General features: G+C 37.9%; 5 protein-coding genes across 5 annotated transcripts; 4 read left to right on the forward strand and 1 right to left on the reverse strand.

Annotated features, from left to right (window-relative positions):
- Positions 1-899: 899 nt before the first annotated feature.
- Positions 900-2,448, forward strand: LOC146905976 (F-box/kelch-repeat protein At3g06240-like). The gene is made up of 3 exons (XM_085728694.1): positions 900-1,851; positions 1,919-2,020; positions 2,135-2,448. Exons 1-3 carry the CDS (start codon positions 1,230-1,232, stop codon positions 2,446-2,448), a joined length of 1,038 nt encoding a protein of 345 aa, XP_085584820.1. The 5' UTR covers positions 900-1,229.
- A 417-nt stretch (positions 2,449-2,865) lies between these two features.
- On the forward strand, positions 2,866-3,774 carry LOC146905977 (uncharacterized). The gene has a single exon (XM_085728695.1). It carries the CDS (start codon positions 2,866-2,868, stop codon positions 3,772-3,774), a length of 909 nt encoding a protein of 302 aa, XP_085584821.1.
- Positions 3,775-4,120: 346 nt separating this feature from the next.
- On the forward strand, positions 4,121-5,134 carry LOC146905978 (uncharacterized). Its single transcript, XM_085728696.1, has one exon. The coding sequence runs from the start codon at positions 4,121-4,123 to the stop codon at positions 5,132-5,134; it is 1,014 nt and encodes a 337-aa protein (XP_085584822.1).
- An 84-nt stretch (positions 5,135-5,218) lies between these two features.
- LOC146905979 (uncharacterized) lies at positions 5,219-7,122 on the forward strand. The gene is made up of 2 exons (XM_085728698.1): positions 5,219-6,104; positions 6,260-7,122. The coding sequence occupies exons 1-2, from the start codon at positions 5,219-5,221 to the stop codon at positions 7,120-7,122; spliced, it is 1,749 nt and encodes a 582-aa protein (XP_085584824.1).
- A 13,994-nt stretch (positions 7,123-21,116) lies between these two features.
- Positions 21,117-23,369, reverse strand: LOC146905980 (uncharacterized). Its single transcript, XM_085728699.1, has one exon. The coding sequence runs from the start codon at positions 23,367-23,369 to the stop codon at positions 21,117-21,119; it is 2,253 nt and encodes a 750-aa protein (XP_085584825.1).
- Positions 23,370-23,858: the final 489 nt, after the last annotated feature.

Consider the following 23,858-nt stretch of genomic DNA (forward strand, 5'->3'; position numbering starts at 1 on the left):
TTTTTCTATACTAAAGATTGTTGTTGGTGTCTTTAAAATAATAAGAATTTAGATTATATTTTTTTTATTACGTTGTTGTTTACATTGAAATATATAATCATTGTAGTTTGATTTGTTATAATTTGAAAGCAAAAAACATTTATATTTTTACTTTTAATCAAAATTAAAATTTCATAAAAAAACATCGTTCATAATTTTCAAACGTTGGCGCAAAGTGTCCGTCTTTTCGCTAGTATATATAAAGAAAATAGCCCCCTTTAGCCTTTTTGGGTTGGCTCTTTCTCTTTCCCAAATTACCATTAAAATAAAAATAACATATATAACAAATAGATAATAATAAATTCAAATATTAAAAAAAAGTCTAACAAACTTAATCATTATTGTCCACGATATATCAACTTTTTCCGTATCTTTTGTCCTTTAAAGAAGATAATTGATGGGAGTGAATTCAAAAGTAAAAAAAAAAAAAATGTAACAAACACAATATGAATATATGTCCGGTTTTTTCCTTTATGCTTTAAAAAGTGTAACAAACTAGATCGAATATATCTATACTATATATAAATAAAATATAAGATTTTGGCAAAACCTTTTCATTATCCCAATTATACCCAAAATTAATTTTTTTTTCTATGATAATAATTAGGGTTGGTGTCATTAAAATGATAATAATTTAGATTATATTTTTTGTTATATCATTTGTGTCATTAAAATAGATAAATTTTGGTTTGTTATAATTTGAAAGCAACAACTCATTTATATTTTTACTTTTAATCAAAATAAAAACTTCATAGAAAAACACAGTTCAAAATTCTCAAACTTTAGAGCAAGCCTGTCTTTTCTCTAGTATTTATAAAATGGATTAGTAGGTTAAGAAATATGTACTAGTAATTAAATATCCTCGTTCTTGTCCTCGTGAGCATAACTCAGTTGGTATGGACAATGCATAAAAATATATGCAAGGTCCGGGGTTAAAACCCCGGCCACCACCAAAAAAAAAATAACCTCGTTCTTTTTAAACAAATTTTTTTTTAAAAAAGATAAAAATAAAATAACAGTTGCCCTCAAAAAAAAAAAGAAATAACACTTTGCTCAAAAAATATTAAAATAACAACGAGGGATACAAGCGTTGTGTTCATGGATACTCGCAAACAAAATCCGAGATAGGGTTTCTTCCTTGACAATAATTCAAAGGGTTTCACTTTCAACAACAGAACCGCACCGTTCTCATGAATATCCCTCCTCAGCCCAAACTGGCGGCGCTTCTAGTAATTCTCCATGCCGAACTTATTGTCGAAATCCTAACTTTCCTTGATGTAAAATCTCTGTTATGGATGAAGTGTGTATGCAAGTCGTGGAAAACCCTATTCTCTGATCCAGTCTTCGTCAAAATGCACCTTAAAAGGCAATCGACACGAATGACACACCTAGCACTTCTCTCAAAAATGACCCAAGGTTTAGTAGATAGTAGGGCAGTACCCATCTGTCGTTTGGTGGATTCCTCCTCGAATTCTATCACCCTTACAGACGACGATCCTTATTACCAATTCAATTTCAAGAACGCCAGGGGCATGGTTGGTTCGTGCAATGGATTGGTCTGCTTGCAAGGTTGTTCTTCATCAGATTTAGCTACGTATACCGACCACTCGTTCTCTTTCTTGAACCCGGCCACAAGGACTATATCTGAAACATTAATGTCTTTTCGCCAATATCACAACAGTGATCCCTGGGAAAATATTTGCAGGTTCGTGTTTGGTTATGATAATTTAATGGACACTTACAAGGTGGTGTCGTTAAGTTTGAAAATTGAGAACAGCCTTGTGACATCTTTGGTAAGAGTTTTTACTTTGGGTGATAATGTTTGGAGAAATATTAATTATATTTGTGTATTTATTCGTGTATTTGAATTTCTTGAAAGGTTCTGCTAGGGTTTCTATTCGAAATCTTGGTTCTGCTAGGGTTTCTGTTCAATCTCCACCATTGTTGCCCTTCCTACTTCCTTCTACGAGCTGTCTACAGGGTTCAACAGAATTGGGGAAACACAGTCGCGCTAATGCCCTAGGGTATTACAAAGATTGATTCACGCTTATCTCCAAATAGTTGAAACCTACTGATAGTTCTTCTCTGGACTCAGTCGTTGCCATGCCTTTTGACTGGCAGGCTGAGTTTCCCCCGTTGGCCACTCCTGCTGCTGCGATGTTGCGCTCCACTCCACCGGTTGCAGCTTCTTTTGCTCAGATTGTGTCTGCATCGACACCAACGTCATCTAATGATGGTCTACCTCAGCCATCCATTCGAGGGGAGACCCTTAGTATCAAAATTTCGCAGGGAATGTATGAGAAAGGCATGGCTTTTTGTAAGCGAAACTTGCGAGGTCGGCTGGTTCTCAACAAGGGCGACAAACCGTACGCAAAAATGGATATTGAGCTGAAACTTCAGAAGCTTTAGAAGACTTCAGGCGCGTGGTCCCTGCTCTCTATAGGTAGGGGTTATTATGAATTTTATTTTGCCTCCGCGGATGATTTACGATCAGTTTGGGCGATGGGAACGGTAAATTTGAAACCTGGTTTGTTACGGTTATTTGAATGGTCCAAAGATTTTAATTTGCACACACAACGTAACACACATGCCCAGGTTTAGATCCGTTTGATGGCTATACCTCAAGAGTATTGGATGGATAGGACTCTTCGTGAGATTGCTAGTGCGATTGGTACTCCGCTCCTTATTGATAATGCGACGTCCAAGCGTCTTTTTGGCCATTATGCACGCATACTTGTCGACATGGATTTTACTCGCAAGATTTTCTATGAAATTGTTGTCGAAAGAGAGGGATTTGCTTTTCCTGTTGAGGTGGTTTATTAGCGTATGCCGGATTTTTCTACCCATTGCCAAAACATAGGGCATCATGTTTTAGTTTGTCGGCGGATTCACCCTCGGAAAGAAAAAGAAAATAATACAGAGAAGGAAAAAGTTGCTCAGGGAAAGAAGCAAATGCCAACTCAGAGGATTGAATGGGTTCCTCTTAAGGACAACCCTTCAGGTATAGGCTCATCTGCAGCCTTCCAACAACCTGTCTCTCGGTCAGCTGCTACAGAGGAAGCTTTACCGATTCAGCATTCAAGTCCGCCACCTGTCTCTAAGAAGCTAGATAATTTGGAGACACAACAACAGCCCACTTCAAATCCTGCAGTGGAAAATCTTCCTATTCAGCATTCTAGTCCGCAACATGTCCCTTCAGAGGAGGAAAATTTGCAAACTTTTGATACTTCTCAACAACAGCCCACTAGTGATCAGGCAGGGACTCATCAGGATATCCATTCCACTGAGGAATTTGTAGCTTTGGAGGCCACCTTACGACACAATGAGGCTGAAGATCACAGTAATAATGAGGATAATATTAGTTTGATGCAAGCAGCACCTCTTCCGCAAAAAGAAATTACGGTACAGGTTCCACACAACTCTTTTACGTTGAATTATATGCATATGCCAGAAGAGGTAGGAAGAATAGAGCTTGGGGCTGATCATGACACAGTTTTGTCCCCGGTAACAGAAAAATCTTTAGATGTCAGTAGTATAGTGGCGGCATCTAACGCGCCTGTTAATACAAAGTTACAGAAAGAAGTCGACTTTATGAATAACTGGTTGGCTAAGGCTGCGGAGACTGAAACACCTTATATACCGGTTATTTCAAAAGCACAGAAAAAGAAAGGGGCCAAGAATTCTAAATCGTCCTATCAAACCCGTTCATTGGGTTCCCTTCCGCCTTTTAAATGAATATTATTTTTTGGAACATTCGGGGAATTGGCAATAATGATTCCCGAATCGCTTTGTCTGACATGTGCCGCCTGAATAGACCTTCCTTGATTTTTATTGCTGAACCTATGGTGACTTATAATTCTATTCCTAATTGGTATTGGAGAAGTATTAATGTTGCTCAGTATTGTGTAAATATAAGAGACCCTTTGATTCCTAATCTTTGGGCAGTTTGGGGAGCTAATTGTATTTTTTCAGTTATTTTTGCATCATCTCAGTGTCTGGTGTTGGAGCATATTTGTAACGGGACTAAAGTCTATATTGCCGGTGTCTATGCTAGTACATCTTATTTATTACGAAGACAATTATGGGCAGACTTGACTACTCCTCAGAATATTTATACTGCTCCGTGGATTTTTTGGGGGATTTTAATGCGGTGTTAGGTGCTCATGAAAAAAGAGGTCGTCTTCTTCCTCCTTCTATTTCTTGCACCGATTTTCTTACTTGGTCTAATGCTATTCTCTTGCTGCATTTGAATACAAATGGTGTGCAATTTACTTGGAATAATGGAAGGTTAGACTCGGATTCTATCTTTACTCAGTCAGATCATCATCCTCTGTTGGTGCATTCTGATATTGCTTTTATTCGTAAGACTGCTTCCTTTGAATTCTTTAAAACTTGGACCACTCATGTTGAATGTCGACCTCTATTGCTGAATATTTGGAAAAAAGAGGTGGTTGGTTCAGGTATGCATCGTTTACAGAAAAAATTGTTGAGAGTAAAGGATGCATTCCGGGTTTGGAATAAGTCTGTTTTTGGAGATGTTCAAAGGCAAGTAAAGCTGGCGGCTGATGAGGTTGATCGTATTCAGACTTTGATTGATGAAGAGGGGCTGAATACGGAGTTGCATGGTCAAGATTTGCAAGCTCAACTAACCTTGACCAAAGCTATGAACAGTCAAGACCAGTTTTGGCGTGAGAAGGCTAGGAATCAGAATTTTATCTTTGGGGACAGGAACACAGCTTATTTCTATAGAATGGCTCGCATTAAATCATCTGCTAAACCTATCACTTTGCTTATGAATGGAAACGATCGCATTACTGATCCTACCGCGATGGAAGCACACGTGGTGGGTTATTTTCAAAACATTTTTGGTAGTGCCAATAATTGTATTACTAATGATTTGGTTGCGAAGGTTGTTCCGATTTTAGTCTCAGATGAGGAAAACGCTAACTTAATTGTTATGCCGTTGATTGATGAGATTAAAAAGGCGGTGTTTGATTTGAATGCTGACAGCGCCCCTGCTCCTGATGGATTTGGGGCTCATTTTTATCAATTTTTTTGGGATATTGTGGCGGAGAATGTGGTGCCCTCGGTCTAAGAATTTTTCTATACAAGGGTTCTTATTCCAAATTTGAATGCTAACATCTTAGTTCTGATTCCTAAAATTCCAGGGGCATCTTCCATGGGGGATTTCCGTCCTATAGCGTTGGCGAATTTTCAGTTTAAAATTGTAACAAAAATTTTAGCTGAGAGGGTGGCTGATATTTGTATGAAAATTATTTCCCCTCATCAACGAGGTTTTTTTAGAGACCGTAATATTTCTGATTGTGTCCTTTTGGCTTCTGAGGCAATTAATTTATTATCCAAGAAGCAATATGGTGGCAACATTGCTATTAAGGTGGATATTCGAAAGGCCTTTGATACGCTTGATTGGAATTTTTTATTGGAGGTCCTGAAGTTGTTTGGTTTTTCCCAATTATTTTGTAGATGGATTAAGGAAATTCTTCGATCAGCTCATTTATCTGTGTTGTTTAATGGTAATGTGGTGGGTTACTTTCCATGTCAGCGGGGAGTGAGACAGAGGGATCCTCTTTCCCCTCTTCTTTTCTGTCTTGCGGAGGAGGTGCTCAGTAGGGCTCTTGAGTTGGAAAGAATATCTAATTGCTTGCAGCCTATGTCGTATTGTAGGGGTATGTCACTGCCGACTCATATTCTATATGCGGATGATGTCTTTATTTGTTGTGTGGGTTCAAAAAAGAATATTTGTTGTCTTTTACGGGTTTTTCAAGCCTATTCTGAAGCTTCAGGTCAATTTGTTAATTTCGAAAAAAGTAAATTATATACTGGTGCTATGTCTATTACACGGAGAAATATGTTGGCTCAGTTATCGGGTTTCTCGGTTGGTACCATGCCATTCCAATACTTAGGCTTCCCCATCTTTCAAGGTAAGCCTAAGTGCATTTATTTCCAACCAATTGTTGACTGCATTAAGGTGAAGCTTGCTACTTGGAAAGGTGTTCTTTTGTCTATTATGGGTCGTGTCCAAATTGTGAAGTCAATTGTGCACGGTATGTTGGTTTACTCTTTTCATATTTACCGTTGGCCAACTCGTTTGTTGCATATGCTTGATAGATGAATAAAAAATTTGTTTGGAGTGGTGACATTTACACTCGTAAAATTTGTACGATTTCTTGGAAGAATGTTTGTCGTCCGTTTGAAGCAGGTGATCTTGATCTCAAATCAACTCGAGATATTAATGCTTCTCTGCTTTTGCATTTGAGTTGGAAACTGTTTACTCAAGATTCTCAGTGTTCTCTCCTCTTCCAGCAGCGGTTTCTTTCCTATGGTCTCCCTCGCCACCGTTATTTTAAATCCTCGATTTGGCCGGGTGTTAAGGAGTACTTGTCGACGGTGTTAGAGAACTCGGTTTGGATTATTGGTAATGGTGAAAATATTAATCTCTGGTTGGATAATTGGATGGGAGCATCTTTGGTTTCTATTATTAATCCCCTGTCGAGCATGTATCCTCTTCTCAAGACCATGCTTCACTCGGTTATTGATAATGGCAGATGGCAGATCCTTCCATCGCTCTTGAACTATCCGACAGTGGCAGAAAGTATTCTCAAAATAACTCTCCCAGTTACGCCTTTAATGGATACGAGGGTTTGGAAACATGCTTCAGATGGCGTTCTTACTGCTAAGTTAGCTTTTCAATTTCTTCATCCTTCTCCGGACAGACTTGACTGGGCCACCATTATTTGGCGTGCTTGTATTCCTCCGTCCCACTCGTTTGTGTTTTGGAGGCTGTTGTTATCTAAGCTCCCCACGGACGAGAATTTGCAAAGGCGTGGGTGTACATTGGTTTCCATATGCGGTCTGTGTTACAAGCAAGCTGAAACTTCTTCTCATTTATTTCTTTCTTGTGAGTTTGCGCGGGCTGTTTGGCATTGCATTGGGCTGAAGCTGAATCGAACTCTTTCCTTGGACTCGGTTCTGTCTTTATTGAATTCTATTCCTACTTGCTGTTCCTCTCAAGTTAAGGATGTTTATGTGGCTGCGATTGTGCATTCGGTGTATTGCATCTAGTTGTCTAGGAATGCCTTGCGCTTCAGTTCTGTCCCTCCCTCCCTTCATGCGACAATTGCAAGGATCTCTTCGTTTGTTGCTCTGTCGGGAATGCACTCTAACGGTAACTGTGTATCATCTGATGTTGATGTTCTAAATAATTTTTTGATTCCTCCTTCTTACCGTCGTTTCAAGGACATTATATCGGTGGTTTGGAAACCTCCCACCATAACATGGGTTAAGGTAAACACAGATGGCTCAGTTATTGGACTTAATGCTTCTTGCGGTGGCTTATTTCGTGATTTTAGAGGAACTTTTTTGGGCTGTTTTGCTAGTAATGTCGGACAAGTGTCTGTTCTTGAAGCGGAACTTTTGGGTTTGATTTTAGCTATGGAGTTTGCTGTTAGTAATCATTGGTCTCGTTTGTGGATTGAATGTGATTCTTCTAGTGCGGTGCATGCCTTCAAGAACCCCAATGTTATTCCTATTTCTCTTCGTAACCGGTGGCATAATTGTTTGCAACACGGTATGACTGTTCTTTGTTCTCATATCTTTCGTGAAGGAAATTGTGGTGCTGATAAGCTTGCTTTTATTGGTCATTCTCTGACAAGCACTGTTTGGTTTGATTCCATGCCTCCTACCTTGGCGGTTGATTTTGCTAGGGATAGAAATGGTTTGCCCAATTACCGTTTTCCTTAGGCATTTCTGTCTCTTTTTGTTTTTTTTTTCTTCTTTTCTTCTTTGGAGGGTTTTGGTATAGTCCCCCCTCTTTGTATATATTTTTTTCCCTTTTTTAATAATATTACGTATCAGGACGGTGGTCGAGGATGGGGGTCTCTGTTGGGTGCCAACCTAGTTGGGATGCTTCAGTTTCCCCCTGATGCCTAACCGTCCTCTTGGCCTTATCCAAAAAAAAAAAAAATATTGATTGTTTCCCTGTGCAATTGGTGTATCATCCTTCATGGCTTTTTACGAGCTAGGCTGTTTATTTCAATAATAGTATTAATTGGTTTGCCCGTCACCGATATAATTGTCATTTCATTACAATTGAACAAGTTGTGATTATCTCGCTTGAGTTGGGGACCGAGACGTATACACAGTTGTTGCTACCTCGATGTTGTGAGGAAGAGCTACGCGATCCTCCAACACCTCCTCCAACTCTTTCTATCTTGAATGATTTTCTTTGTTTTTCTTATGATTACAGGAAAACACATTTTATCATATGGCAAATGAAGGAATTTGGAGTTGAAGAGTCTTGGGTTCAATTCCTTAAAATTAGTTATCTAAATCTTCAAATGGATTATAACCTTCGTGAGTTGGACTACAATTGTAATATCCCGCTCGTCAGTTAATGGAAATTCTATCTGTTAAATGTATCAGATGACTGATATTCATGGAAAGCGAGTATGATGAAGAATGTTAAGTAAGACAGAAGATATTTATAAGTAATATCAGTTAAGCATGAGTTATGTATCGGTGTCAGGTTAAACACGGCTAAGGCGAAGGGCGAAGTGGTAAAAAGCCGCAAGTGGCTATATAAGGCCACAATGGCCATTTTCCTTCATATTTTCCATCACTTTCTCTCTCTAGGTTTGTTGGGAGAATGAATTCTCTCCTCCTTCTCTCTAGGCTGCCACCATCCTTTCTTCTTTAAGGCATCAAAGTCTTTCAAAATCATGCAATTGGTGGCTTAACAAGCAAGAAACAAGTGGAGGAAGAGATTTAACCATGGTTTGGTTTGAAGGTTAAGGATCAAGAATGGATCAAAAGTTAGGGTTTGATGCTTGATGCTTGGAAATTGCAAGAAACGTGTTTAGGTGAGTTCTATAGATAGTTTACCACCTTTGGGTTGTGTAAATTCATGTTAGAAAGTATTGATTTATGTTAATGAGGGGTTTTAAACCCTAATGTCCCTTTGAGAAATTCTTGTCGATTACAAGTTAGATTGCCATGAAATATGTTATTTAAAGTCAATATATGTTGCTGGATGATTATGGTGCATTGCAGGATCGAATTTGACGAGTTTTGGGTCAAAATTACAAAATCAGTACCACAGACCCGAAGAAACTCGCTATTAGTGAAATAATTTCGCTAATAGCGAAATTTTCCAGAATAGCCACGCTCCAGGGTCGCTAATAGCGACTTCCTCTGGACCAGCCAACATGCTTTTGGCTTGTTGGCTCAATGTGGGTCGGTGGTGCGTTCCGAAGCTTTTCTTTCATCGTTTTACAACTTTATAACCCCAAAACAACATCTAGGCAATGCACATAACATCAAACGATTCTTGAAATGAGAATCATGGTAATCTTAGCATGTATGGCAAGGATGGCATAAGAGAGTTTAAGCCGAGTTAATCAGGTAGATGATGAATTAAGAAAGGGAATGAATGTAAAGCCTCGACTTAGTTGTTGAGAACTAGAAAGATAGCATGAATCCCTAAGTACGACTAGTATAGGGATGTGAATGCCTATGTAAGTAAGACGCAAAGTGTATTCTCTTCACATATGATCAAGTATGATATAGCAAGCATGTTAAGCCGTGGATTGATTAGTTAATCTCTCCACTAAGATTAAGTATGTACATGATGAACAAGTATGATTTTACCGCTAATCGAATCGATCAAGGTTCCGAGGTAAACAAGCAAGCATGAATAGGTTTAATTTTCACGAACGTCAAGACCATGACTATTACATGCAAGTGGCATGTCTCTTATTATCCACGCCAGGGGGATACAAGGGGTTCTCATGATAGGAACGGTTCAAGCCGCAAGGGACCCGCATGTCACTAAGTAATCAAGATGTAGGTGTTCGTGTCTCTTGTTATCCACGTCAGGGGGATACGAGAGGTTCTCGACCCAAGGGGAACGATTCAAGCTATAAGGTACCCTCACGACACCGAGGGAGTCCGATGTACCCTTGCTAGGTTTCATCGGTCATGTATGGGATTGTTCTCGGGGTTACTCCACCAGGGGCTCTCCGTAAAATGAATCAAGATAATGATGTTTGTTCAACGCTAACATAATGAATGAACTTATGCACGACCATGTACGTTATGATTATGATTATGCAAGAATGATTCCATGTATGATTATGTTTAAGAACAAGAGCACGAGATGCTATTAGACAAGTGCAAGTTATGTATAGAACAAGTAAGGAATGTAATACCGAAGACGATCTTAGGTTTCCCCTAATCGTCCGGTTTAGAATCGTGTCGTGATTATGTTATGCTTAGGCCTCGATACGTAGAGCGTATTCTTGGCAATGCGGTTTTAGTTTTCCCCTTGATCGCCATGACACGTATAGGAAGTGAAGCCTATAACAAGTTAAGATGAGCTTACGACGGATCTAGTATGCACGACCGTCTAGGAAAGCATGACCACACACGTATAATCAACCGTCAGATTGTATTGTAGACACATGGTGACCGTAGGTTTCCCCGAGGTTACCTATAGGCTAGGAATTAGGGGAACTCATTGAGACATTATGTCTCATCCCAATTCTTATTTGCTTCAGATAAGCAGGTTGATATGCAAGCTTGAAGCCGGATGGATGTTTCAACAAGTGCGCGTTCGTATCGCTGGAGGATGCATGCCATGGATATCAAGGATGTACTTTTATATGTATGGATGAGATGTTTTACGTTGTTGTTTGTACGAACGCAAATTGTTGTATACATATTTATTCATAAGTATTGTATGTTGTAATAATTTTATGTATCCAGTACTAAAGATAACGCGCATGCTAAACTTCCTAGGTACGTTTAGTATGGGTGTTACAACAATTATATTCCCGAATTGATTGTAATTCCATTGTGTGTTTCTGAGAATGGTAACACAGTGATATTTGCAATCAATCGTGATGACCAAGTAATTCACTACAATTGGAGAGATAATAGAGTAAAGAGAATTAAAAGTACCAATGAAATTTGTTGGTTTTATGCCAAGGGATATATTGAAAGCTTGATATCGACTTGTTGAAGGTAAGTCTCTGTTCGATGATTTGCTTGTTTGAATTAGTATGAATTTGTGTACGGCATACAATGTACATGTTCCAATTTTTTTCAATTCTCTCTTTGTATGACAAACTTGTTTGTAAGCTTAGCATGAACTAAAATCATGGTTTAACTTATACTTAATAAGGATTAGTCAATTTTTATCGGCGATTATATCTTTGTAGTAAGTAACAGCCATTATAACGGTGTTGCGCAGCAGGGTGCTATGTGAAACTCCTCTACGTTGTGTTCCTTTTTGAGTCTATGTAGACTCGCGAGTCTGACAACCTTGGTAGTGGCGAAATAGAAATATATAGAAGCCAAATAGCGTATGTAAGTGAAGTTTCTGTCAAAACCTTGTAAAATATATAAATGTACATAAAGTATAGTATCCTCATGCACATAAATACTTGTAAGATATCTGTCATATGTTTAGGTGACATAAATTAGATAAATTATAGAGCATTGAACATTCAGCCGATCTACAAGGAATAAATTTTAGTGCATATAGCTAAAAAGGAGATATATAAACTTCAACATCAAAGAAAGCTAAAGATGTCTGGTGGGGTATTGACCATGATGATACTGATTCTACATCTGATGGTATAGAAGAACATTTGTCATTTAAAAAAATAATAATAAAATAAAAAACTATTTCTGTAAAGTCATTTTCTGGTTATAGAAAAATAGATAGTTATATAATTGGGTTCTCAGTGTTTAGGTTCACAATGGCAAAAGTGGTTATTTAACCATGTCATTTTATGTGTAATAATAACCTTTTAAAAATAATACTGGTAATAAGCATGTTTGAGGTGCAAAGTCACTTTTAAATAAGGTATTATGTAGTTTTGCTTAGATTTTGATGATTATTGAGTATTGTTTTTCTGAGTCTAATTGATTAACCTTAGAGGATTTTGAAATTGAAAGCAGCAAGTTTTCACCAATAATAACCTAATATAGAGTTACATTAATTGGGCTTTTTTAGCCTTTTAATCAACTTTGTTAATTTGGACCAAGCAGGATCAATATAAGCTGAAGCAATCATGTGTTTCATTTGCTCCCCCAATAAAGCAGAGGCACTGCCATGCTCATACAAAGAGGACTTGATCAATTGTTAATGCTAGCTTATTTATATCAAGCACTGAAGTTGCAGGTTGTTACCTACTGATTATCATTTCATTTTTTTGTATTTTGATTGCACGGATAATATGTTATTTGTCGACCCAACTTAGTAGGATAATGCTTGGTTGTTGGATAATATGTTTCTTGGTACACCCATAGGTTTTTTATTCATACCATTTTGTTAACATAATACATTATTTCCAGGGGCGGATCCGAGATTGAACTATTAGTGGGGCTATTTTTTTTCTTTTTAAAGGAAGCAAGACTAAAAATTTTGGCAAAATAAATTACACAAATAACAAATGAGGTACTTTGCCAAAGTTTTCACTAAAAAGTCAGAGACTAATCAGGGTCAAACGGCGCATGAATGTGGGACCTTAGGTCAAAAATTGGGGTATGACAGGGGTAGTGATTAAGCTTGTGAGTAATAGTGTCGCGTCATTTTTCGGAGATCAAGGCTATTTAATTAGCGTTTGACTCACTAAATTATTTCACGATTGAACATTTTAATTTTTTAAGGAAAAGGGGAAAAAAGTTCAAACTATCCCATTTTGAAAAGATTTAGGGTTCGGGGGTTGGTTATATTTAGGGAAGGTATTAGCACCCTAAATATTCGTAGTACTCTACGAGAACCTCTTGATTTTATTTAACTTTTTGTGCTATAAACTTGCTTGCTTTTAAAAATGGAATTTAAAGTGATAAAAAAGAAAGAAAAAAAAAAGGAGACCTATTTATCTACATTTTTATTGATTTGAGAGGACGAGTGTCCTTTGCCTACGTACCCGTGAAGGATCAAAATCACGTAGTTCGTGATTGAAATTGACGTTTGATTAGTTGTGTGTTTTTTATTAGTTTTGAAAAAAAAGTTTTTAAAATAAAAAGCCAAGTGGCAAATAAGAATTGGTTTGTATTTTTTATATTGAAAGAGAATAGACTCAAAGTATGATTAAAATTGATTTGATATTTGATTAAGAAAGAAAATAAAAAGAACGATCACTTGATTGAAAATCAAGGTTTATTATGAAAATATTTTTCTGATTTTTTTGATTATTTGAATGTTTTTGTGGTTTTGGAATAATGAATGAAAATTAAACTAACGGAGCAATGAAATTAAAAGCGCATGGATTTTTGTAGTGACGTTGGATCACCACAAAATCCCTAATCTATTTTTTTGTATTTTTTGATATATATAAAGCGGTAAAGAAATAAAAGACACACACACACACACACACTTTGTTCTCATTTATATTTACATTGGACCTAAATACATTCTAATTGCTGGAAAATAAATGACAATAATTAAAATGCTAAATAGAAATAAAAAAAATGCTAAAAAAGAAATAAAAATGCAAGAAAATAAAAGAAAATAAAAGGAAGGGACAAACGAAGGGACAAAGTTACCGAAGGGACAAAATTCCGAAGGGACTTATTCCGAAGGGACAGAAAAAAGAGAGAGAAGAAAAGAATAGCTCGTCAACACAAGCTAAATGAGGGAGAAGAGAGAAAAGTTCTTTGACAACTGAAGAGAACTTTGGGTGTGTGAAATTGTGAAGGATGAGAGCTCTATTTATAGGTTCTAATGTTGATGAAAAATGGAAAATTGGTTTAATGCACTTTGATGAGAATTTGAATGAGATTGATGGTTTTGGAATGTGATTTGAAAGATTTTTCAAATGGGAGTTGACATGTAAAAATGGCATGATTGGTGGCACACTTGAGAAAGAAAAAAAAATTGGACCTTGACACTATATTTTTTGACAATTTTTGGACTCATTAAAAAAACCTAAAGAAGTAATTAAACGAAAAAAATAAAATGGTAAAATAGAAAATAAAAAAAAATATAAAATCAAGACTGGATAAAAATGAAAGATAAAAATAAAAACTAAAAGTTAAAAAAAAAAAGACTAATAAATAAAAAAAGTGAGAAGAGGTATTGATGATGAAACGCGTTCCTGATGAAAAATGGGAAAGAACTTTCTGACTTTGTGATTGAGGCTGTGATAGTGGCATGGTTGGAATATAATTTTCTTTGGACCCCAGAGACAATTATTTCGGACTCATTAAAATGGTTCAAAAAAACTAAAAGAAATAATTAAACTAAAAAAAATAAAAAAGGTAAATTGGAAAATAAAGACTAAATAAAAATAAAGTATTAAAAGATGGAAACTAAAAAAAAGACTAATAAATAATAATAAAAATTAAAAAAAGTGAGAGGAGGTCTGGAAAAAAAAACAAGGAATATTCCTAGTCAAAAGACATGTGTCAGTGGGACCTTAGGTTAAAAATTGGGGTATGACAGATGCCCCTATTTAAGTTTCTTCGTCTGGAGATTTGAAGATGGAATCTTTGATTTGACGGGCCGAAGAGACTTAAATACAAAATACACCAATTTTGGACCTAAGATGCTATGAATGCTCATGATGCAAAGATGATTTGACTGAGACGAGAAACAACAACGGGAAACCCAAATTCGTTGAAGAAAGGGATCCGACACCGCTGGGGAATGTAATTTCACTGGGGAAAAGATTTTCTACTACCGTATCGGTTTGAGACGATAGCTTAATGAAGACAAGGCTTTTAGCGACATCTCTAGAACAGCTAATGCTGCGGATGACACTTTTGAAATTGAAATTGATTGGCGACTTCTCTAGAACAGATAAACTGGGGACGACACCATTGAAATTGAAATTGAAATTGAAATTGATTAGTGACATCACTGGTACAGCCAATGCTGGGGATGACACTTTTGAAATTGAAATTGATTAGTGACATCACTAGAACAGCTACGCTGGGGATGACACCATTGAAATTGACATGATTTGTGACATCGCTAGAACAGCTACGCTGGGGATGACACTTTTGAAATTGAAATTGATTGAAGGCAGACTCAAGCTCTCCCTTGTTTAGGACTGGCGGCTTAGAACAAGATAAACATTTGCGAGAATCCACTCGGCTTGGTAAACATTTGCGAGAATCCACTCGGCTTTTGATAAAAGTTGGCCAGAATCCACTGGGCTTCATAAGAGTTTTGCGAGAATCCACTCGGCTTGGTAAACATTTGCGAGAATCCACTCGGCTTGGTAAACATTTGCGAGAATCCACTCGGCTTTTAATAAAAGTTGGCCAAAATCCACTAGGCTTCATAAGAGTTTTGCGAGAATCCACTCGGCTTTTGATAACAGGTTTGCGAGAATCTACTCGGCTTTTGATAAAGGTTTGCGAGAATCCACTCGGCTTTTGATGAATGGTTTACGAGAATCCACTCGGCTTGGTGAACATTTGCGAGAATCCAATCAGCTTTTGATAAAAGTTGGCCAGAATCCACTGGGCTTCATAAGAGTTTTGTGAGAATCCACTCGGCTTTTGATAAATGTTTTGCGAGAATCCACTCGGCTTTTGATAAAAGTTGGCCAGAATCCACTGGGCTTCATAAGAGTTTTGCGAGAATCCACTCGGCTTTTGATAACAGGTTTGCGAGAATCCACTCGGCTTTTGATAAAAGTTGGCCAGAATCCACTGGGCTTATAATGAGTGACATCTCTGGACCAGACACACTGGGGATGACACTTTTGATAATAAGAAGGTAAATGTAAGATGTTCATGTGTAGAAACTTGCGGTTTGACGCAAGGATAAGTAAATACCGAACTGAAAAGACACGACCGAAACAAGATTTTGGTGACTAATGCAATCATGTGTGAATGATGTCGTGTGTATGTTGTGTATGCATGAGTGTATGAATGTGTGAAAGTATTGACTTATGAATGTATGATTGTATGAATGCATAAATGTATGATTGTATGGATTGGATTGTGACAGGTGACTTGACAAAACAAGACAAAACAGGTAAGATGGGAGGCATACTGACATCGTAGTACAAACACTCGGCATACTTCCTTGGGGATGATAGTATTGAAAACAAATCGAGCCGCTGACGGGGTAAAACCTGGCACAAGGTGAAATTCTATCGCATTTGTTTTAAAAGTTTTGTCAGATGTTTTAATGTTTGCAATGTTCCGGTTAATATTTCAACATCGAGCGATAAAACAGAAATAAAAACAAGAAAAAATAAATAAAGGACAGGAAAATAAAGAACACAGTGAGTTTGTTGACCCAGTTCAGCACAACACGCTTACATCTGGGGGCTACCAAGCCAGAAAGGAAATCCACTAGTGTAATCCTTATTCAATAGCTCTCAGCAAACTCCTCGTTTACACTATATGACCTAGGATCTACCCGTCTAGACTTCAACCTAGGAACTCCTAGATCTGAGATCCCATCTCACTATCCTAATGGTCAGTCACTGCCCCAGTGACCTATCAAACCTCAAACACAAAAAGATTAGAAGTTAACTTCCAACACAAACAACCAAACCTTGTTTCACAACTTCGGTTTGATGCACAAGAGTATCAATACTCACAAAACCAGTCCTAAACAAGTATCTAAACCGACACAAGAAAGAACACACAAAAGATTCTAGACTTGCATCACAAACGACACAAGAACAGAATACGTGAAGACTCAAACCCTAAAGATCTAAACTTTTTAGTATGACGGCTTGAATGAGCAATTAGGTCTTGAAGTCTTCCTTTTATACTGAAGCAGCTTGGGCTAAATAATCATTGGGCTTCAGTAAACTTGCAGATCGGTTCAGCAAACCTGCAAAACAGAATCAGAAACAATTCTGGAAAGTCCTAATATGTCGGAACCTATTTAGAAACATTCCAGATCGTAACAAATATTTCCTAAAACAAAATATCTATTTTAGTAATATTCCACAGTTGATTCTTATAAGATATGCGCGTTACTTGGTCAGTAAGTGAAGGAAATATGGTTTCCTTAAACAATAAAATACGCGCGTACAGATAAGGCAGAAACCCAGGCACACTGAACCGTGCCAGGATGTTGGAACATTGTATCCAACATCTTACAGAGTTGCCTAACCACATGCCTAACCACATGCTGGAACATTGGAACATTGGTTCCAACAATCTCCCCCTTTGGCAAATTTTTGGCTAAAACAAATCAAGGCCAATACTTATGAAATAGAGGGATACAAAAATACCATTCCTCCAAGTGCATGAGCACACACCAAAGAAGAAACAGCTAGCACACAGAGTCTAAAGAGACACCATAGATACACTTCCTCAAGTCATCACGAACACATATTCAAGAAGAAGAAGTATCAGATAGTATCACTCTAGAGAAGGCAAAAGTGTGCATACATAGAATACCTCACGTATCTTCAATCTCAGCATAAGCTGCAGAGGTATTACACTGGATCAAAGACATGCAGCAGCGGATCAGATCAGTAGCATAGTCTCAAGAGCTGAGGAATAAATTCCTAAGCTACAACTAGGGAACCTAAGTTCTTGTACAAAGAGAGAGAGAAACAAGTTCTCTCAAGAGCAGAGGAAAAATAAATTCATGTGCTACAGTCAAGGAAGATAACTTCCAACACAGAAGTGGAGAGAAGCAAGATCACTCAAGAGCAGAGGAAAAATAAATTCCAATGCTACAGACATAGGATGTTCCAACATCCTTTAGCACATCAGACAAGAGTACCTGCCACACATAGAGGCAAGGAAAAATAAATTTCCCATACCTACAGGGTACTGTCACCAACCAACCATAGAAGCACAGAAACCTAAATTCCAATACTTACATGTGACAGACTTGGATGCCTTCAGAGAACTATCACCAATAGCATAAAGAAGTCAGGAAACACAAATTCCCAAACTTACAAGTGATAGATACAGATGTTTAAACTTCTCACTCAACATCCTTCACCCAGCTTGGTTCAATCAAAAGCACACATAGAAGTATCACTCCCCCTGAATATAATATCTCATAAGTGACTACTTACAGGAATATTCCATTACTCCCCCTGAATACATGCATACAGAAAAACTGAACAGATAAACTCCTAATGCATAAACATAAAAGATTCAGGATCTGGTCATAGACATTCAAGGAATATTCACAAGCTAGCAAACTATCAGCAGATACATGCTAGCAGACCTATCAAAGGCCACACACAACAACTTTGACTTTAAGGAGTCATTCAGACAGATTCCATAATATAAGACAATAGTAGGGAACCTGTACACTAAGAATCCTAAGAAAAATAAATTCTCGGAATTACAACAAGATGTTGCAGCGAAAGTGCCAACATCTGCACAGAGTCTCACAGACATGTTCTAACCTTGTATTGAACGTTTGCAGGGAACATGTACAGCATTTGAGAGAACCAGAATCTCAGAAGCACAAAGATGTTCTAGCACAAGTGCTAACATCTACACCAATCTTCATAGACATGTCCCAACATATCAGAGAATGTCATCAAGGAACATGTACAAACAAAAATACTGAGACAGAATCGCAGATTATCATGAAGACCTAATAAAACATCAAGATGTTGCAACATAAGAGCCAACATCTACACATAACCTGAAATAGTTGCAAGTAAATGCAACAACATAGAATATGAATATAACATCCAGGCATACACATACAGGCATATTAAAGATACATGCAGAGCACATATACAGATAGGGAGTATAAGCAGAGAAACATCAATTTTTCTCCCCCTTTTTAGCCACAAAATATGCCAAACAAAAATGTCCAGAGCATCAGGATTACATCATTGATTGTATACCCCACATTACAAAGACGTGCAAAAATAGAAGTTTGTCAGCACGCCTCACACTGCAGATGATTAGGCTTCCTCATGTAGGCAAATTCGTAACTTGCCTCTTAGATGTTCAAATTGTTTAGCATCCAAAGCCTTAGTAAAAATATCTGCTAGTTGTTCCTCTATGTCTACATGCTCAAGTGTCACAACCTTTTCTTCAATAAGATCTCTGATGAAATGATGTCGAATGTCAATATGTTTTGTTCTGCTGTGTTGAATAAGATTTTTTGAAATGTTGAAAGCACTTAGGTTGTCACAGTATAATGTCAGATCATCTTGCTCCACATTATACTCCTGCAGCATCTGCTTCATCCAAACAAGTTGAGAACAACTACTCCCAGCTGCTATGTATTCAGCTTCAGCAGTAGATAAAGACACACAATTATGTTTCTTACTAAACCAGGAAATCAGATTATTTCTTAGAAAGAAACATCCTCCAGAGGTACTTTTTCTGTCATCAGCACTTCCAGCCCAGTCAGCATCACAGTATCCTATCAGTTTAGTATCTTCACAGGATGAGTACAAAATTCCATAGTCACTGGTGCTATTGATGTACTTCAGAATTCTCTTCACCTGAGTAAGATGACTCATTTTTGGGTCAGCTTGATACCTTGCACACACACCTACAGCAAAGGTGATGTCTGGCCTGCTTGCAGTAAGGTATAGTAAACTCCCAATCATGCTTCTGTACATGCTTTGATCAACAGATATGCCTCCTTCATCCTTTGTCAGCTTCAAGTGAGTGGCAGCTGGAGTTCTTTTGTGACCACCATTATCCAAGCCAAATTTCTTCACAATGTTCTTGGCATATTTACTCTGAGAAATGAAGATTGTATCCTCCATTTGTTTAACTTGAAGTCCAAGAAAATAGGTCAATTCACCAACTAAGCTCATTTCAAACTCTGACTGCATCTGATGAATAAAATGTTGAACCATCTTGTTCGACATTCCACCAAAAACAATGTCATCAACATAAACCTTGGGAAATCATCAGTCTACCATTGTCATCCTTTACAAACAAAGTTTTGTCTGTACCTCCTTTCCTGTACCCTTGACCTACAAGAAATTGAGTGAGTCTTTCATACCAGGCCCTAGGTGCCTGCTTCAATCCATACAAAGCTTTCTTCAATCTGTACACATGATTTGGAAAGCTAGGATCAATAAAACCTTTAGGTTGTTCAACATAGACTTCCTCATTCAAGTACCCATTCAGAAAGGCACTCTTAACATCCATCTGAAACAGCTTAAATTTTAGAATACAAGATACACCTAGCAGTAATCTTATAGACTCCAGTCTAGCCACATGAGCAAATGTTTCATCAAAATCCAGACCTTCTATCTGGGTGTAGCCTTGAGCTACTAGTCTTGCCTTGTTTCTGGTCACAATCCCATGTTCATCAGACTTGTTCTTGAAGATCCACTTGGTGCCTATCACATTTACACCTTCAGGTCTTGGAACTAAATCCCATACTTCACTCCTTTTGAACTGATTCAGTTCCTCTTGCATTGCTTCAATCCAGAACTCATCTGTCAGAGCTTCTTTGACATTTTTAGGCTCAATCTTGGACACAAAGCAAGAGTTGGCAATGACTCCAACTGATCTTCTAGTTGAGACTCCTTCATCAGGATTTCCAATAACAAGTTCTAATGGATGATTCTTCTGAACTCGTGTGGAAGGACCCTTCTTAGTGGACAATTGTTCTGGCTCAGTATCATTATTTTCATCTTTCTCTGGTTCAGACTCAATCACCTGAGTAGGTGCATTAGTTTCCCTAGTAGGTGTTGCAACATCATCATCAACATCAGGAACCCTTTCTTTAGGCACATCATCAATCACTACATTGATTGATTCCATCACATTTTCAGTTTTAGAATTATAGACCCTGTAGGCTCTGCTGTTAGTGGAGTACCCCGGAAAAATTCCCTCATCACTCTTAGGGTCCATCTTCCTTCTATAATCTCTATCAGACAAAATATAGCATTTGCTACCAAACACATGAAAGTATTTAACAGTAGGTTTTCTTCCCTTCCAAAGCTCATAGAGAGTTGTAGTGGTACCAGTCCTTAGTTTCACCCTGTTGTGAATGTGGCAAGCTGTGTTCATAGCTTCAGCCCAGAACCGATATGGTAGGTGTTTAGCATGAAGCATGACTCTTGCAGATTCTTGAAGAGTCCTATTCTTTCTTTCCACCACACCATTTTGTTGAGGAGTTATAGGGGATGAAAATTCATGTTAATACCCTCTTCAGCACAGTATTCACTAAACCTAGTGTTTTCAAATTCAGTTCCATGATCACTCCTGATTTTAACAATACCACACCCCTTTTCTCTTTGTAATTGTGTACACAATTCTTTAAATACATCAAAGGTGTCTGATTTTTCTCTAATAAAGTTAACCCAAGTGAACCTAGAGAAGTCATCAACTACAAGAAGAACATACCTCTTTCCACCAATGCTTTCAACTTGCATAGGTCCCATCAGATCCATGTGCAGAAGTTCAAGAACTTGAGAGGTTGTTTGATGTTCCAACCTTGGATGAGACATCCTCGTTTGTTTTCCAATCTGGCATTCACCACATATGCTGCCTTCAACAATCTTCAGATCTGGTAAGCCTCTAATGGCTTCAGATGTCATGGCCTTTCTCATCCCTTTCAGATGCAAATGTCCCAACCTTTGATGCCACAGTTTGATCTCTTCTTCTTTGCTCAAGAGACATGTTGAGATGAATGATTCTTCCTGAGATACCCACAAATAGCAATTTTCTTTGGATCTTGTACCTCTCATAAGAACTTCTCCTTTCTCATCTGAGATCTGACATTCTGGTTTGGTGAAGTTTAATCTCATAAGACCTCTGACTAGCAGCACATCATCAAGTCTTGGTAACCCATGTTTTATCAGGTTTCCAATTCCCACAATCTTTCCTTTAACTCCATCACCAAATGTGACATAACTGGTTACATATGGTCTTACATCCTCCAAATACGTTTCAACACCAGTCATATGTCTTGAACAACCACTATCAAAATACCAGTCTTCTTTAGATGATGTTGTAAGGGATGTATGAGCAATCAGACCAGCCTTGGTGTTTCTGTGGTTCCACCCATTCCTGGACAGATTCTGTTGGAAATGCTTGAATTCACCTTTCAGCTTGAAGCAGTAGGGTCTGATGTGTCCCTTTTCTTTACAGTGATCACAAACCCATATCTTTGGCTTCTTCTTAGTCGGATGTTCCTCAGAATGTTGGAACATTGACTCTGCTGACTTTATTCCAGACTGTTCCTCAATCCTGTTCAGTTGAAGATTCAACCTTGACAGTTCATCATTGAGCTTTGAGATATGAGCCACATTATCAAACCTTTCATCCTGCAGTTGAGCAATCTCTCTTGCTTGCTCTTCAAGTTTCTGAGTTAGTTCACTGTTTTTGGTCATCAGGTCATGATAGGATATAGCAAGCTCTTCATAAGACATTTCTTCCTCACAAGACTCAGTGTCTGACATTATTCTACCTGCTAAGGCAGAGACATGATTAGCAGATTTAGCTTTCACTTCATCATCTGAGTCATCCTCATCTGACCAAGACACATCCAAACTTTTCTTCTGTTTCTTTAGAAAAGTGGCACACTCAGTTCTGATATGACCATAGCCTTCACATTCATTTTGTCTGGACCTTCTGTCAAATCTTTTGAAGATCTTCTTGAACTGTATCCCAAGTAGTGCCAGAGACTTTGCCATGTCTTCATCATCTTCAACATCTACTAGTGCATTATCAGCATTCACACTAGAAGTAAAGGCAATACCTTTCCCCTTTTTGTCAGACTTGTTGTTGACAGTTAATTCAAAATTTTGCAGGGATCCTATCAATTCATCAACCTTTAGACTAGATATGTCCTGAGCTTCTTCTATAGCTGTAACTTTCATGTCAAATTTCTTAGGTAGAGATCTGAGAATTTTCCTCACAAGCTTTTCATCAGAGATTTTCTCCCCAAGAGACTCAAAAGAATTTGCAATGTCTAGGATATTTAAGTGATAATCCTGAATGCTCTCATCTTCTAACATTTTCAGATTCTCAAATTTAGTGGTAAGAAGTTGAATTTTAGCACTTTTTACCTTAGTTGTCCCTTCATGAGCAGTTTTGAGAATCTCCCAAGCATCCTTAGCCACAATGCATTGCTTGATTAGTCTAAACATATTTTTGTCCACACCATTGAACAGAGCATTCAAAGCCTTTGAGTTTCCAAGAGCCAATTCATCTTCATCAGCACTCCATTCTTCTTCAGGTTTCAACACATCAGTCCTGTTGCCATCAGCATCAAGTTGCACAGGATGTTCCCAACCTCTCAGAACTGCCTTCCATGTTTTGTTGTCAATAGATTTGAGGAAGGCACTCATGCGTGATTTCCAGTAATCATAGTTGGACCCATCCAGTAGAGGGGGCATGTTAACAAAACCACCTTCCTTGTCCATAGTGCTAGAATAGTACTCCCTGGAGCTCACCCTAAAACAGGCAGGGTGCCTGCTCTGATACCAATTGAAACTCTAGCGCACTTGTTTTAAAAGTTTTGTCAGATGTTTTAATGTTTGCAATGTTCTGGTTAATGTTTCAACATCGAGCGATAAAACAGAAATAAAAACAAGAATAATAAAGGACAGGAAAATAAAGAACACAGTGAGTTTGTTGACCCAGTTCAGCACAACACACTTACATCTGGGGGCTACCAAGCCAGGAAGGAAATCCACTAATGTAGTCCTTATTCAATAGCTCTCAGCAAACTCCTTGTTTACACTATATGACCTAGGACCTACTCGTCTAGACTTCAACCTAGGAACTCCTAGATCTGAGATCCCATCTCACTATCCTAATGGTCAGTCACTGCCCCAGTGACCTATCAGACCTCAAACACAAAAAGATTAGAAGTTACCTTCCAACACAAACAACCAAACCTTGTTTACAAC

The sequence above is a fragment of the Medicago sativa genome, chromosome 7 (assembly GCF_051527215.1).
Source record: "Medicago sativa cultivar Bolivia chromosome 7, Bolivia_mono, whole genome shotgun sequence".
Taxonomy (NCBI): Eukaryota; Viridiplantae; Streptophyta; class Magnoliopsida; order Fabales; family Fabaceae; genus Medicago; species Medicago sativa.

What these genes read in the sequence shown, in the direction of transcription:
- LOC146905977 (XM_085728695.1), top strand. Translation starts at nt 2,866, where the DNA reads ATGCCGGATTTTTCTACCCATTGCCAAAACATAGGGCATCATGTTTTA.
- LOC146905980 (XM_085728699.1), bottom strand. Translation starts at nt 23,369, where the DNA reads ATGGACAAGGAAGGTGGTTTTGTTAACATGCCCCCTCTACTGGATGGG.
- LOC146905979 (XM_085728698.1), top strand. Translation starts at nt 5,219, where the DNA reads ATGGGGGATTTCCGTCCTATAGCGTTGGCGAATTTTCAGTTTAAAATT. An exon ending in TGTGAAGTCAATTGTGCACG is followed by an intron (nt 6,105 to 6,259) that starts GTATGTTGGTTT and finishes CGTTTGAAGCAG; the next exon opens with GTGATCTTGATCTCAAATCA.
- LOC146905976 (XM_085728694.1), top strand. Translation starts at nt 1,230, where the DNA reads ATGAATATCCCTCCTCAGCCCAAACTGGCGGCGCTTCTAGTAATTCTC. An exon ending in GGTAAGAGTTTTTACTTTGG is followed by an intron (nt 1,852 to 1,918) that starts GTGATAATGTTT and finishes ATTTCTTGAAAG; the next exon opens with GTTCTGCTAGGGTTTCTATT. An exon ending in TTCTACGAGCTGTCTACAGG is followed by an intron (nt 2,021 to 2,134) that starts GTTCAACAGAAT and finishes CTCTGGACTCAG; the next exon opens with TCGTTGCCATGCCTTTTGAC.
- LOC146905978 (XM_085728696.1), top strand. Translation starts at nt 4,121, where the DNA reads ATGGGCAGACTTGACTACTCCTCAGAATATTTATACTGCTCCGTGGAT.